The sequence below is a fragment of the Dendrobates tinctorius genome, unplaced genomic scaffold (genome assembly GCF_039654945.1).
Source record: "Dendrobates tinctorius isolate UK_male_01 unplaced genomic scaffold, ASM3965494v1 ptg000143l, whole genome shotgun sequence".
NCBI classification, from domain to species: domain Eukaryota; kingdom Metazoa; phylum Chordata; class Amphibia; order Anura; family Dendrobatidae; genus Dendrobates; species Dendrobates tinctorius.
In genome coordinates, this window is record NW_027361810.1 from 5705416 (window position 1) to 5721115 (window position 15700).

Consider the following 15700-nt stretch of genomic DNA (forward strand, 5'->3'; position numbering starts at 1 on the left):
GAATAGTGAGTGCAGCTCTGGAGTATAATACAGCATGTAACTCAGGATCAGTAATGTAATGTATGTACACAGTGACTGCACCAGCAGAATAGTGAGTGCAGCTCTGGAGTATAATACAGGATGTAACTCAGGATCAGTAATATAATGTAGGTACACAGTGACTGCACCAGAATAGTGAGTGCAGCTCTGAAGAATAATACAGGAGGTAACTCAAAATCAGTAATGAAATGTATGTACAGTGACTGCACCAGCAGAATAGCGAGTGCAGCTCTGGGGTATAGTACATGACGGGACCGTAACTAATTTCTCATAGGTAAGTGCTTTGAACATTCACAATCAGTTTAGACAATGTTCTGTGAGTGAATCCAGTCCAGAGAGTTTAATAGTGCTTCCTGCACAGATATAATGTAACCATTTCACATTCAGGTTGTTTATACTGAATACATTTGTTACCAATCATCAGATGGAAGAATTATTAGTTCTGTACATGTTTGTCTGAATGTAATCAGGAACATAATTCACAGACTGTCAGCTCAAAGATCGTGGGTACAAGAAACACAAAGTCCATTAATAAGTTGCAGAACATTTCATTCTATAATAATAAAGCCTTAACCCCTTTACCCCCAAGGGTGTTTTGCACGTTCATGACCGGGCCAATTTTTACAATTCTGACCACTGTCCCTTTATGAGGTAATAACTCTGGAATGCTTCTATGGATCCCGGTGAGTCTGACATTGTTTTCTCGTGACATATTGTACTTCATGTTAGTGGTAAAATTTAATTCAAATAACTTGCGTTTATATGTGAAAAAAACGGAAATTTGGCAAAAATTTTGAAAATTTCGCAATTTTCCAACTTTGAATTTTTATGCCCTTAAATCACAGAGATATAGCACACAAAAAACTTAAGTAACAATTCCCACATGTTTACGTTACATCAGCACAATTTTGGAACCAAAATTTTTTTTGTTAGGAAGTAATAAGGGTTAAAATTTGACCAGCGATTTCTCATTTTTGCAACACCATTTTATTTTTACGGACCACATCACATATGAAGTCACTTTGAGGGGTCTATATGATAGAAAATCCCCAAAAGTGACACCATTCTAAAAACTGAACCCCTCAAGGTGCTCAAAACCACATTCAAGAAGTTTATTAACCCTTCAGGTGCTTCACATGAATCTTTTGAATGTTTAAAAAAAATGAACATTTAACTTTTTTTCACAAAAAAAAAATTACTTCAGGTCCAATTTTTTTTATTTTACCAAGGGTAACAGGAGAAATTAGACTGAAAAATTTATTGTGCAATTTGTCCTGAGTACGCTAATACCTGATATGTGGGGGGGAACCACTGTTTCGGCGCATGGCAGACCTCAGAAGGGAAGGAGCACCGTTTGACTTTTTCAATGCAAAATTGGCTGGAATTCAGATCGGACGCCATGTCACGTTTGGAGAGCCCCTGATGTACCTAAACAGTGGAAACCCCCCACAAGTGACCCCATTTTGGAAACCCCCCAAGGAACTTATCTATATATGTGGTGAGAACTTTGAACTCACAAGGGCTTCACAGAAGTTTATAACGTACAGCCGTCCAATTAAAAAATCATATTTTTTCCACAAAAATGATCTTTTCACCCCCAATTTTCATTTTCCCAAGGGTAACAGGACCCCAAAAGTTATTGTGCAATGTGTCCTGAGTACGCTGATACCCCATATATGGGTGTAAACGACTATTTGGGCGCATGGCAGAGCTCGGAAGGGAAGCACCGCCATTTGACTTTTTTGGCTGGAATTGGGATTGGACGCCATGCAGCGTTTGGAAAGCCCCTGATGTGCCTAAACAGTGGAAACCGCCCACAAATGACACCATTTTGGAAACTAGACCCCCTAAAGAACTTATCTAGATGTGTGGTGAGCACTTTGAACCCCCAGTGCTTCATAGAAGCTTATAACACCCAGGCATGAAAATAAAAAAAATCATATTTTTTCCACAAACATGATCTTTTAGTCCCCAATTTTTTTATTTTCCCAAGGGTAACAGGAGAAATTGGACCCCAAAAGTTGTTGTCCAATTTGTCCCGAGTACCCTGATATCCCATATATGGGAGAAAACTACTGTATGGGCACATGTCTGGGCTCGAAAAGGAAGTAGTGACGTTTTGGAATGCAGACTTTGATGGAATGGTTTGCGGGTGTCATGTCGCGTTTGGAGAGCCTCTGATGTGCCTAAACTGTCGAAACTCCCCACAAATGACCCCATTTTGGAAACTAGACCCCCCCACGGAACCTATCTAGATGTGTGGTGAGCACTTTAAACTCCCAAGTGCTTCATAGAAGTTTATAACGTCCGGGCGTGAAAATAAAAAAATCATATTTTTTTCCACAAAAATGATATTTTTGCCCCCAATTTTTTATTTTCCTAAGGGTAACAGGAGAAATTGGACCCCAAAAGTTGTTTTACAATTTGTCCTGAGTAGGCCGATACCCCATACGTGGGGGTAAACCACTGTTTGGGCTCATGGCAGAGGTTGGAAGGGAAGGAGCACAATTTGACTTTTTCAACGCAGAATTGGCTGGAATTGAGATCAGACGCCATGTTGCGTTTGAAGAGCACCTGATGTGCCCAAGCAGTGGAAACCCCCCCAATTCTAACTCCAACCCTAACCCCAACACACCCCTAGCCCTAACCCTAGCCCTAACCCTAATGGGAAAATGGAAATAAAAACATTTTTTTTTAATTTTATTATTTTTCCCTAACTAAGGGGGTGATAACGGGGGGTTTGATTTACTATTTATGGCGGTTTTTACTTTTGGCAGCTGTCACAGGCTAAAAGACGCTTTTTATTGTAAAAATAGTTTTTGCATCACCACATTTTGAGACCCAAAATTTTTCCATATTTTGACCCACAGAGTCATGTGAGATCTTATTTTTTGTGGGACGAGTTGACGTTTTTATTGGTACCATTTTCGGGCGCATGACTTTTTTGATCATTTTTTATTCCGATTTTTGGGACACAGAATGAACAAAAGCCAGCATTTCAAGAATTTCTTTTGGGGTGGTGCGTTTACACCGTTCCGCGTGCAGTAAAATTGATAAGGCGGTTTTATTCTTCGGGTCAGTAGGTTACAGTGATACCTCATTTATGTCGTTTTTTTATGTTTTGGTGCTTTTATGCAATGAAAACTATTTTATATAAAAAATAATTATTTTTGCATCGCTTTATTCTGCGAGCTATAACTTATTTTTTCGCTGATGACGCTGTATGGCGGCTCGTTGTTTGCGGGACAAGATGACGTTTTCAGCGGTACCATGGATATTTATATGCGTCTTTTTGATCGCGCGTTATTGCACTTTTTGTTCGGCAGTATGATAATAAATATTTTTTGCTTCGTTTTTTATTTTTATTTTTTAAGGGGTTCGCTAAAGGGGTTAACTAATGGGACAGTTTTATAGGGCGGGTCGTTACGGACGCGGCGATACCAAATATGTGCACTTTTATTTTTTATTTTCTTATTTCCAAAAAATGAATTTATTAGGGAATATTTATTTATTTTTTTAAATTTAGCGATTTTTAAAAAATTATTTTTACACTTTTTTTTTTTTTTTAACTTTATTACATTGTCCCGGGGGGGGGGGGACATAGCCGTCATGTGACATATCGCTGATCTGTCACATCACAGATCACTGTGACAGATCAGCGATCTGTCACAGGCACTACACAGGCTTCCTCCTTGCCTGCGCTTTACAGGCACTGAGGAAGCCAGCTCCCTGCAGGCCCCCGAAGGTCCCCGTCACCATCTTGGTCCAGGGGACCTGCAGGGAAGGAGACCCCCGCAGCAGCGCTGCACATTGCGCTGCTGTGGGGGGCTCAGGGAAGCACGGAGGGAGCCCCCTCCCTGCCGATGCTTCCCTTTAACCCCCGTTACACCACGATCGTGTTTGATTGCGGTGTGCAAGGGGTTAACGTGTCGGGGGCGGTCCGTGACCGCCCCTGACACATAGTGCCGGGTGTCAGCTGTGATAATCAGATGACATCCGGCCGTGAGCGCAGCTGATCGCGCTAGACGTACTATCCCGTCCATGGGCATAGGGGCCCGAGTCCCATGGACGGGATAGTACGTATGATGTCAGAAAGGCGTTAATGTTTCAAAAACTGACAAAGGGCAAGAAATGCTATAAAAATAAATGATTACTCAAGTATTCAATCTCTCACCCCACTCCGGTAATCCTGCAGTGATGGCAACACAGCATCAATTGTGTGACCACTGCAGCCAATCATCGACCTCAGCAGAAATAGGAGCAGACACTGATAAAAGGGGCCCCTGTGCAACAATATATTGGCTCTTTGCAGTTCAAAACCTTCTCATAATGCACAACTCCACCTGCTTGGAGGTGATAAAGATCCCGTTGATCTCTTGAGCCCCTGTGCAGCCGCACGGGTTGCACCAATGGTATGTCCACCCATAGCTGTGGTGATCATCTGAGAATTGTGGATGAGACTCCACAGAAACAGGAGATAAAATATGGGTAATGCTTGGTTTTTACAGAGTGCAGACAACTCCCTTTAAAATAATATATTTAGTGACTGCCACAGCAAATACAGTTCCACTGATGCAACTTACCCATGATGGCAGACTGGTACCAGTAGTCACCTCAGGGAGATAAGCGTCCCATGTGCAGTTCCCGTCTCTCTCCTGCAACAAAAGGGATTATGTGTTATAGATAGATGCTTTCTTCAAAATATACATAAAAGCAAAATACATTCGGGGCCTCATCAAGGCCAAGACCGATCCTTAAAGGGAACCTGTCACCGCCTCCCCCCCGGGTGTTTTTAACTAAAAGACCAACCTTCAGCAGCCCTAAGGCTGCATTCTGTGTAAGTGGCTCTTCCGTTTCTAACCCCCAGAAACGCCGAAATAACAGGATTTTTTGGGTTGCTTACCGTAAAATCTGTTTCTCGGAGCCTTCATTGGGGGACACAGAGACCATGGGTGTATGCTGCTGCCACTAGGAGGCTGACACTATGCACAAAAAAGGTTAGCTCCTCCTCCGCCGTATACACCCCACCGACCGGCAGGAAAATCCTCAGTTAGTGAGAAAGCAGTAGGAGAAGTAACGGAATAGATTGAAAACAGAACGAACAACTCAACTGTAACCAATCGACAAACATAAGAACAGGAGTTGTAGAACATGGGAGGTTGCTGTGTCCCCCAATGAAGGCTCCGAGAAACAGATTTTACGGTAAGCAACCCAAAAAATCCTGTTTTCTCGTTCGCCTTATTGGGGGACACAGAGACCATGGGACGTCCCAAAGCAGTCCCTGGGGTGGGAAACAAACTTCCATCAGGCCAGTGGACTCACCACCGCGGCCTGCAGAATCCTTCTACCTAGGCTGGCGTCCGCCGAAGCATAGGTGTGGACCCTGTAGAATTTCACAAAAGTGTGAACCGAAGACCACGTTGCAGCTTTGCAAAGCTGCAGCGCGGAAGCTCTGTGGCGCACCGCCCAGGGGGCACCCACCGCCCGGGTAGAGTGCGCTCTGATCCCTGAAGGAGCTGCACGATGCTTGACCCGGTATGCCTCCAAAATTGCCGATCTGATCCAGCGAGCAATAGTGGCCTTTGAGGCTGGGTGACCTTTCCTTGCACCGTCTGGAATGATAAACAGAGAGTCTGACTTCCGCAAGGAAGATGTCCTGGCTAGATAGACTCTCAATGCCCTGACCAGGTCCAGCTTGTTCAAGGATCGCTCCCGAGGATGAGCTGGGCTCGGGCAGAAGGATGGCAGAACAATGTCCTCATTGAGGTGAAACGAAGATACCACCTTCGGAAGTAAAGAGGGCGGAGGCCGCAGAACTACCTTGTCCTGATGAAGTACCAAAAAGGGAGAGCGGCAAGAAAGGGCCGCTAATTCTGACACACGTCGGATGGAAGTAATGGCCACCAGAAAGGCCACCTTCCAAGAAAGGAGGGCAAGGGAAACATCCCTGAGAGGTTCAAAAGGAGGACCTTGCAGAACCCCAAGAACGAAATTAAGATCCCAAGGATCCACGGGCGCTCGGTACGGAGGAACCGTGTGAGCCACACCCTGAAGAAAGGTTTTGACCTGGGGCCGGGAGGCCAGCGTCTTCTGAAATAAAATGGACAGTGCCGAAACTTGACCCTTCAAGGAACTGAGAGCAAGCCCCGCATCCAGCCCTGTCTGAAGAAACGCCAGAACAGAAGGAAGCGAAAAACCCATGGCCGCGATGTCATTGGCCTCACACCAGGAGAAATAGACTTTCCAAGTACGGTAATAGATCTTGGAAGAGGAAGGCTTTCTGGCGCGGATCATGGTATGAATCACTTGGTCAGAGAATCCTGCCCGTTTCAAAACCTCGGTCTCAACAGCCACGCCGTTAAATTGAGCGACCGAGAATTGGGGTGGCAAATCGGGCCTTGCGACAGCAGATCTGCCCTGTCGGGAAGCTTCCAGGGGGCGTCCGCGAGGAGGTTGACAATGTCCGCGAACCAAGACCTTCTGGGCCAATTCGGGGCGATGAGGACGACTGGAATCCCTTCTGCCTTGATTTTCTTCAACAGCTTGGGAAGAAGAGGCAGGGGAGGGAACAGGTAGGGGAGCTCGAACTGTGACCAAGGAACGGCCAGAGCGTCGGCGCCCACTGCCAGGGGGTCCCGAGACCTGGACACGAATTGTGGTACCTTCCTTTTGAGGCGAGACGCCATGAGGTCTACGTCCGGGGTTCCCCACCGACGGCAGAGCAGATGAAACACCTCCGGATGTAGGGACCAGGGACCATTCCCCTGCCGCGAGACCCTCGCGGCTTAGAAAATCGGCGGCCCAGTTGTCCACGCCGGGAATGTGAACCGCGGAAATTGTTGGAACAAAGGTCTCTGCCCATTGAAGAATTCTGGACACTTCCGCCAGGGCTGAGACACTCCATGTCCCCCCTTGTCGGTTGATATACGCCACCGCTGTGGCATTGTCTGTTTGAATCCTGACAGGCAGGCCCTTGAGGCGCCGTTCCCAGTGGACGAGAGCCAGAAGGATCGCTTGTATCTCTAGGACATTGATCTGCAGAGCTGATTCCTGAGTCGACCATCGACCCTGAACAGTGTGATTGCGGAACACTGCACCCCAGCCGATGAGGCTGGCGTCCTTTGTGCCAATCTGGGAAGAAAGGACCGCCCCGAGAGAATGAGGGGAGACGTCAACCACCAGTTGAGAGACCGCTTGATCCGGCATGAAAGACAAACCGGACGATCCAGAGACAGAGCCGACCTGTTCCACCTGGACAAAATGGCCTGCTGGAGGGGCCTGGCGTGAAACTGGGCAAAGGGAACTGCCTCTATTGCTGCCACCATCTTCCCCAGAATCCTCATGGCTGTCCTGAGAGATGAAAACCGTGCGATCTGTAGTGATCGGACGCCCTGCTGCAGGGAAAGAATCTTGTCTTGTGGGAGAAATACCCTTGACCGACGAGTGTCGAAAAGAAGGCCCAGAAACACAAGGCGTTGAGTAGGGATCAGACAGGACTTTTTCCGGTTGACGATCCACCCAAAACTGGACAGGGTGTCTAGAACGATCGCCACACTAAGGCGGGCCTGATGAAAGGAGGGAGCCTTGATCAGAATAAAAAGAACAAGACCTCTGATCCTCAACAAGGCCATCAACGCCGCCATAATCTTCGTGAAGACTCTGGGAGCGGTGGCGAGCCCAAAAGGGAGCGCGACGAACTGATAATGTTCGTGGTGAATCGCAAACCACAGGAACTTCGGATGTCCGGGAAATATGGGCACTTGTAGATAGGCATCTTGGATGTCTATGGAACACATGAATTCCTGCTCCTTCATGGAGGCAATCACCGAGCGAACCGACTCCATCCGGAAGTGGCGGAGGCGAACTCTCTTGTTGAGTAACTTGAGATCCAAGATGGGTCGAACCGCCCCGTCCTTTTTCGGCACCACAAACAGGTTTGAATAAAACCCTGTGAATCGTTCCGATTCGGGAACGAGCACAATCACCCCGGAGCTGAGGAGAGAGGCGATGGCCGAACCGAACCCCGGGATCAAGGCAGGATCCCGTGGCGGACGGGATGGAAGAAGCGATCCCGTGGAAGAGAAACGAACTCTATTTTGTATCCTGTCGATACAACCTCTCTGACCCAAGCGTCCTCTACTGAGGCGAACCAGACGTCGCTGAAGAAAAGAAGTCGACCTCCCAATTGGAAGGGACCCACGGAAGACCGATGATAGTCATGCGGACGTAGACCGTCCAGATCTAGATCTGGGTGGTCTTCCCTGGGAAGAGTGGGACCGCCAGGACGGAGTGGGCCTGAAGGAGACCTTCTTTCTTTCCTGACGTGCTTGTGGCCTTTGCTGGTTGGAAGGGTTTTCCGCCGCATTGAAACGGCGGAAAGACCGAAAGGGACGGAACTGACGCCTTGGAGGAGGTCTGCGAGGCTTGGATTGGGGGAGAAGAGAACTCGTACCTCCGGTAGCGTCCTTAATAATCTGGTCCAATTGGGACCCAAAGAGACGCACTCCTTGAAAAGGCAGATTAGTCAGACTTTTTAGAGGACAAGTCCGCCTGCCAGGCCTTGAGCCAAATTGTACGTCGGATTGCCACGATGTTGCTTGACGCCTGAACCGCGCAAGATGCGGCATCCAAGGAAGCAGAAAGCAGATAATCCCCCGCATGGGAAATCTGATTGGCGAGATTGGCCAAATGCTCCGGTTGTGCCTTATCCAGAATGCCCTGCCGAAGGTCCTCTGCCCAAGCGGATATAGCCTTTGCTGCCCAAGATGAAGCAAAGACTGGACATACCGCCGCAGATGCCGCCTCGAAGGCAAACTTTGCTAGGGATTCTATGATTCTGTCATTAGAATCTTTTAGGGACGCTACACCCGACAGCGGAAGAACAGTATTATTAGAGAGTCTGGATACGGGAGGGTCCACTGAAGGAGAAGCGGCCCAGTTGTCCGTGAGCTCTTTAGCGAACGGATACAGCACGCCGAGACGCTTTCCTCTTTGAAAGCGTCTAGTCGGATCTTCCCTTTCCTTGGTAAAAATCTTCCCAAACTCGGAATGAAAGGGAAACACCCTGGAAGGTGTTTCCGCCCGTCTGAACGAAACCTCCTGATCTGAGGATTTCGCAGGGGCGTCAGTGATGTCGAAGGTATGGTGAATCGCGGCAATGAGGTTCTGCACCGTAACCTTCATGTTCGCATCCTGATCCGAATCCAGCTCTAAGACCCCTTCAGATTCCGAAAGCGCTTCACCTGACTCGGGAGAGGAGGCCCGAGAGGGAGACTGCTGGGGAGTATGGGGTGAGGTAGGGCGAGGAGAGGACTCCGCCTGGAGATCCTGCCTGGGTTTCTTGTGACTGACACTGGCTGGCTCAGATGGGACGTCCTGGGACGTGCTAGGTCCCGCAGAAGCTCCCAAGGGCAACTTATCCAGAACGGCTACTAGGGACTGAGACACCTTGGTGAGGTCTGCCACCGACTGTGATAGGGAGGAGGCCCAACCCGGCAAGGGGGGCTCACTCACCCCTGGGGCTATGGATGGCTCCTGAGCGGCGTCGGGCTGGATTGGATTGCTACAGTCCAGGCAGTGGGGAGAGGACTGACCCCTGAGGTAGTGCCGGAAGGTTGGGGGACAGAGGGCGGAGAAGGGTCAGTCTGCCGTGCAGAGCTACTCACGGTCCGGTGTCCCCAAAAGCGATGCTGCTCGACCTGTCCGGGGATGCAGATCAGGGAGAAGTCCGGCTGGCCGTCCCAAAGAGGCAAAAAGCTGCTTGCAGAAACTGCTCAGGGGCTGGGGAGCGTCTCCAGCTGCGTCCGGCTGGCAGGCTGTGAAGATGGCGCCTGCCTGTAGAAAAGCGTGGGTCCCGGGGAAGGGCGGAGCTCCTCGCAGGGTTAATAATTGCTGCCCTCTAGCCATAATATGCTGGGCAGGAGAGGGAAAGGCGGGGGGAGGGCCTGGGGAGAGCGGGAGAGAAGCCCGCTTAGAAGAAAGGGGCGGGGGGCGTGGCCGCGACGCTGCGGTAGGCCCGAACACAAGCCGGGGCCTAAATTAGTTGCGGCGGCCGCCTGTCAGCAGGGGGTCGGCACGGAAGACGCGTCGCAACAACGGGCCGCGTCCCTGCCCAGAACTGCCCGACTCCAGTGCTACCCCTGCCGAGATGGAAAAAAGGGGGGGAAGCGCAGAACGAGGCCCGTGAAGACCCGGGGCCTGCATGGATGCGGTGACCGTGGGGAGATGCGGGGCGTGCAGGGACCCTAACGTGGTCCCCCTGGCGACCGCTCCAAGAGAAAACGCCGGGGGAAGACTGACATACTCACCCAGGCAGGGGGCCTTACAATAAAGGTACCTGAAAATCCCACGCTGTCTGTCTCTATGAAATCCGCGCCTCATCCAACCTTCAGGCTCTGGTAGGCGAGAGGGTGGGAGGTGGGGGGCAAGGACCGTCCGTGCGGCTGGCACCTACTTGTGCGAGGCTCCTGGTCCTGCTGCGGAGACCTATGAGGATACGGGGTGGCAGTACACGCCGTACTCATAGTCTCTTTGTGGGAGTACGGATGTGACTGTTCACTCCGTATCCCTCCGGAACCTGCAAAGAAACGACGCACGACGAGGTAGATAGGGGTCTAATAAAAGACCCGTGTCCACCTCCTACTGACACTAAGCTAAACTGAGGATTTTCCTGCCGGTCGGTGGGGTGTATACGGCGGAGGAGGAGCTAACCTTTTTTGTGCATAGTGTCAGCCTCCTAGTGGCAGCAGCATACACCCATGGTCTCTGTGTCCCCCAATAAGGCGAACGAGAAATTAACTTTTATAAATAGGTCCTCATACCTGTAATGCGTCCCATAGGTATGGAGTCTCCTCCCGGAAGCAGCCGCCTCCCCGCCGTCAATCATATCTCTGTAGTGTCTGTGCCCCGCCTCCCAGCCATCATGCCCCTGCTCTGCCGTCTGTGCCCCGCCTCCCATAGCCGTCCATCATGCCCGTGCTCTGCCGTCTGTGCCCCGTCTCCCATAGCCGTCCATCATGCCCCTGCTCTGCCGTCTGTGCCCCGCCTCCTTCTGTCTCCTATTCCGGCGCCTTCTCTGTGAAAACAGTTCTCGGGCATGCGCAGTGCGCGCTGCCCGTGAACTGACATAAGGCGATCACGCCTGCGTGTTGTGGAGGCCCCAGATCCTGCCCCGCAGTGTCAATACATCATAACACACGCACTGCGGGGCAGGATCTGGGGCCTCCACAACATGCAGGCGTGATCGCCTGATGTCAGTTCACGGGCAGCGCGCACTGCGCATGCCCGAGAACTGTTTTTACAGAGCAGGCGCCGGCATAGGAGACAGAAGGAGGCGGGGCACAGACGGCAGAGCAGGGGCATGATAGACGGCTATGGAAGGCGGGGCACAGACGGCAGAGCACGGGCATGATGGACGGCTATGGGAGGCGGGGCACAGACGGCAGAGCAGGGGCATGATGGACAGCTATGGAAGGAGGGCACAGACGGAAGCACAGGGGCATGATGGACGGCTATGGGAGGCAGGGCACAGACGGCAGCATAGGGGCATGATTGACGGCGGGGAGGCGGCTGCTTCAGGGGGAGACTCCATACTTATGGGACGCATTACAGGTATGAGGACCTATTTATAAAAGTTAATATTTCGGCGTTACTGGGCGTTAGAAACGGAAGAGCCACCTTAACAGAATGCAGCTTTAGTGCAGCTGAAGGTGGCTCTTTTAGTTAACGCCCGGGGGGGGGGGGGTGACAGGTTCCCTTTAATGAGGTGCAGTCCCAGCAGTCAAGTCTGGCACAGTTCATTTTTAGTAAAGCTGCATTGACAGGTCTAAGTCTTTCCATACATTCCTAGATAACCCACCCCCATCTCCCAAGACCACAAGGGGGTACACGGCCATAGAAACACAAGCAAAACAAGTAGTAAAACCTGTAAACCAGCCCAGCTGGAAATTCAAGAGCAGCAGGACTTCAGATTCTACCCAAAAATCATACAGCTCATTTTCCCAGGCAGAAAACAGATTGTGTTTCTAGCTCTAATATGGTTGTGCGTGGTTCCTGAAGTATAAAAATAAGATGCAGCAGAACATTACGTGCAGACGGCAGAGCGCTCCGCAGACTAAACACAAGAAACACTGAAAGTATCGATGCCCCATGGGACCAGCCCTTCCAGAAAAGTTACACAGCGCAGAGCACAGCCCTCTGCTGATTTTACAAGGTGAGCACCTAGTGTATCAACACAGGAGGGTCACCCCCATACAAAACATGGGACAGGTGGAAAGAGACCAATAACATGTACCAATCATGTCACATCCAAGCAGACTGAACCTTCACTCCTGTGTGAAGTCATGTCTCCACGATTCAATGAGCTCAGAAGCGCAAGACTACAGTCAGACATTGAACACATTTTCCATTGCCGATTTTACAGCAGATTTTCAATAAATCTGCATCACCATACACATTTGCAACAAGCAGATTAGCCAAGGATTTGATGAAATGCTGGTGCGTGCAGCTACCCCGCTACAGTTTTGCAAAATTCATAATATGAATTTATCTTTACAGTGGTTGTCCCAAGATCTCTTGCAGCAGCGTATCACTCCCAGCCGCCTGTTGATGGGGACAGTGAGCCTCTGCTTGACAGACCCTGCAGCATTGTTGTGCCATTGGCCTGAACTGTGTACTCTACCACATAGCACTTGACAAGGTGCAGTGCATCGAGGCTGGATTGGGAGATAACGTGTCCCAGCAATCCTGCCTGCTTGAGAGCAGTGCTTACAAGCCCTATCAAAAAGAGATTGTAAGCACTGCATATGTATGGCCACAGTTGCTACACTGCAGAAGTGAACTGCAAATCAGTTGGTTTAACACGCATTTTCCAAATATCTGAACACATTCACTGTAAAGGGTTATTTCACTGAAACGTGCTGCCCGATCTAACAGAACATAGGCACTGGCTGTATGATGTCAGCCAGGTATGTTTGTCTCAAACACTGCATCCAAAATCCCAGAGGACTGAACCGCTCTGGAGACTAGTAAGATAGGCAGGTCCCTGATTGCTTCTCCCCACCTCCTGTGCTGGATTGACAGATCTCTGCCTATGCGGGCATATAATTGTGGAAAACTGGGAAATAAAGAAGCACAAAATAGGGTTTTAACTGTAAAACAGGCACAGAAAACACAAATGGATCTGCTCACCTGGTAGTGCGGCACACCTAAGCAACATATAAAAAGTGCATTTATCAGCTGCTGCAGGACACCAGTCCATAGGACTCAGAAAACAAACATATCCAGGTTAAGTGTCACTTTAGGCGCTGCTTATGAAACTGACCAATGAATAATATCCTTGAAAACTTTATTTTTATGGTTTAAAAGTCAATGCGTTTCGAGGTCAACACAGGACCCTCGTTTCTGTCCGGTTGAAGAGGTCCTGCGTTAACCTTGAAATGCGTCAACTTTTAAACCTTAAAAATAACATCTTCAAGGATATTATTCGCTGGACAAATTCATCAGCAGCGCATCAAGCAACACTTCACCCGGATATATACGTGGGCGTATATGGAGAGACTGTCACTCTAGGGCAGCGGCTGGGAAAATGCCTGAAGAGTTGTCAAAAATGTAGAAATGGCCCTGCAGGTTCAGCACTCTTGCTCTTTGGGACATCCATATCTCACACTGGGTGCAAGTCCATAAATCTCTGTAGCCCCACAAAAGGCAACATCGCTGCTGTGGAATCAGCCTGAAGTCATTGGTAGAAATGATGCAGCCTCCATCATGGGATGCGCAATGAGGTACAGCACATGTGCTTGTGGTGATGAGCCCCAGAAACACAGGAACACTTGGCTTGAAGCCACAACCCAACAACCTGTTACTGACCCAAGAATCATCACCAGCAAAAGACAATCCAATAAATATCTCTAATAAGACTTTACAAGATCTCTGCTTGATATAAATGAATTACAATATTTACATACAGAGGCTGAAAACCCTTCTAGACCTAATAGGTCACAGCTGAGAGTTTGTAACAATTGCATCCAGCCTAGATATTGCTTTGTGATATAAGCAGCCTGAACTCCAGACAGATACATTGTATCCACACTGATACATTGGATCCACACTCACACAGAAGCATCCAACAGGTTAAGAGAAGATGTTCTGAAATAATATTGCTATAAATGTGTGGCAGACGAGTCCGGAGCTCTGGTGCACCCCTAGACTCGACCCTGTCCATGTGCGGGAATCAAAGTGAAGATCAGCAGCGGTGTAAACACTGCCATCAGTGGGGAGTAACGGGATCCGGTGATGGGGTCAGTTTTGTCACTTATTTTGTGCTTATTCGATCCCTTGTGTGGTTCACCTTTATATAACAAAGATGATCAGTTCTCTGATCCTGTTATCGGATCCATGAATTCTCCCCAATGATTTTTAGTGCTGATTTTATAAACGGTGCCAATGACTATAATTGGGCAAGTGTGACGTGCTGCTTATAAGAACTGGGAACAGATGAGCCGTGTGAATAAGCCCCGAGACAGGAGCTTCGCCAGGTTGCAGATATGTCCTCGCCCCACACAATGTAGCAGAACATGTACAAGGTGCAGAAAAGGGAAGTGAAGAGTTCACAGGACACATTTCATCACAACAAGCAGCAACAGTAGGGCGACAAGACAGAGGAGGGGGGTGGGAGGTTGCGGGGTGATAACGGAAGACTGGGGAGCGGGGGTCCCCAGTGGAGAGACAAGATAGCGTTGGGGGAGCAGGGGTCCCCAGTAGGGTGACAAGAGAAGGCTGGGGAGTGAGAAGTCCCCTGTGGGGTGACAAGCCAGAGGAGGGAGGAGTGGGATGGTCTCCAGTGGGGTAACACGACAAAGGAGGGGGGAGTGTGGGGACCCCAGTGTGGCAACACGACTGAGGGGGAATTGAGCGGGAGGTCCCCTGTGGAGTAACAAGACAGGAAGGTGAGCGGGGGGTCCCCAGTGGGGTGACAAGACTGTGTGTGTGGGGGGCAGGTGGTCCCCTGTGGGGTAACAAGACAGGATGGTGAGCGGGGATCATCAGTGGGGTGACAAGAGAAGAATGGGAAGTGGGGAGGGCCCTAGCCGCTGGGCAACAGGGAAGAAGGGGGCAGTGTCAGTAGTGGGGAGACAGGGAAGGATGGGGCACTATCACTACAGGGGAATGCAGTAATATGTTGCCCCCCACTTGATCTATCGGGGGGTCACAGATTTCCTAATTATTTTCTTACATTTGGAGACTGAACAAAACACTATTGGGGGCTGGATGTGGGGTCTGCGTGGGGGCTATAGTGACAGCACTATTAGTGGTGGGGGATTACTACACAACCAGGACAGAAGTGGCGGTATCAGTCATACTGGTATCGGCAGCACCGGTCATATCAGCGGTTTCGGTCACACAGGCTGTATCCTCAGTGTCGGCAGAATAGGTCATATCGGGGGTGTCAGTCATATCGGCGATTTCCTCAGTGTCAGCGGTAATGGTCACACAGGCTGTATCCTTAGTGTTGGCTGTATCGGTCACTCAGGGTCGGTCATGTTGGCGATTTCCTCAGTGTCGGTCACGTCGGCTGTATCCTCAGTGTCGGTGGTCTCCTCAGCGGTTCCCTCAGCGTCGGTCATGTCGGCAGTCTCAATGTCGGCGGTTCCCTCAGTGTCGG

General features: G+C 49.8%; 1 protein-coding gene across 1 annotated transcript in view; it reads right to left on the bottom strand.

Moving 5' to 3' along the window:
- MAP3K2 (mitogen-activated protein kinase kinase kinase 2) overlaps positions 1-15700 on the bottom strand; it is a 55149-nt gene that overhangs the window by 34947 nt on the left and 4502 nt on the right. The window contains exon 2 of the mRNA XM_073545342.1: positions 4623-4694. Coding sequence (XP_073401443.1) covers positions 4623-4626 — 4 coding nt within the window. The 5' untranslated portion in view covers positions 4627-4694. The remainder of the gene's footprint in view (positions 1-4622; positions 4695-15700) is intronic.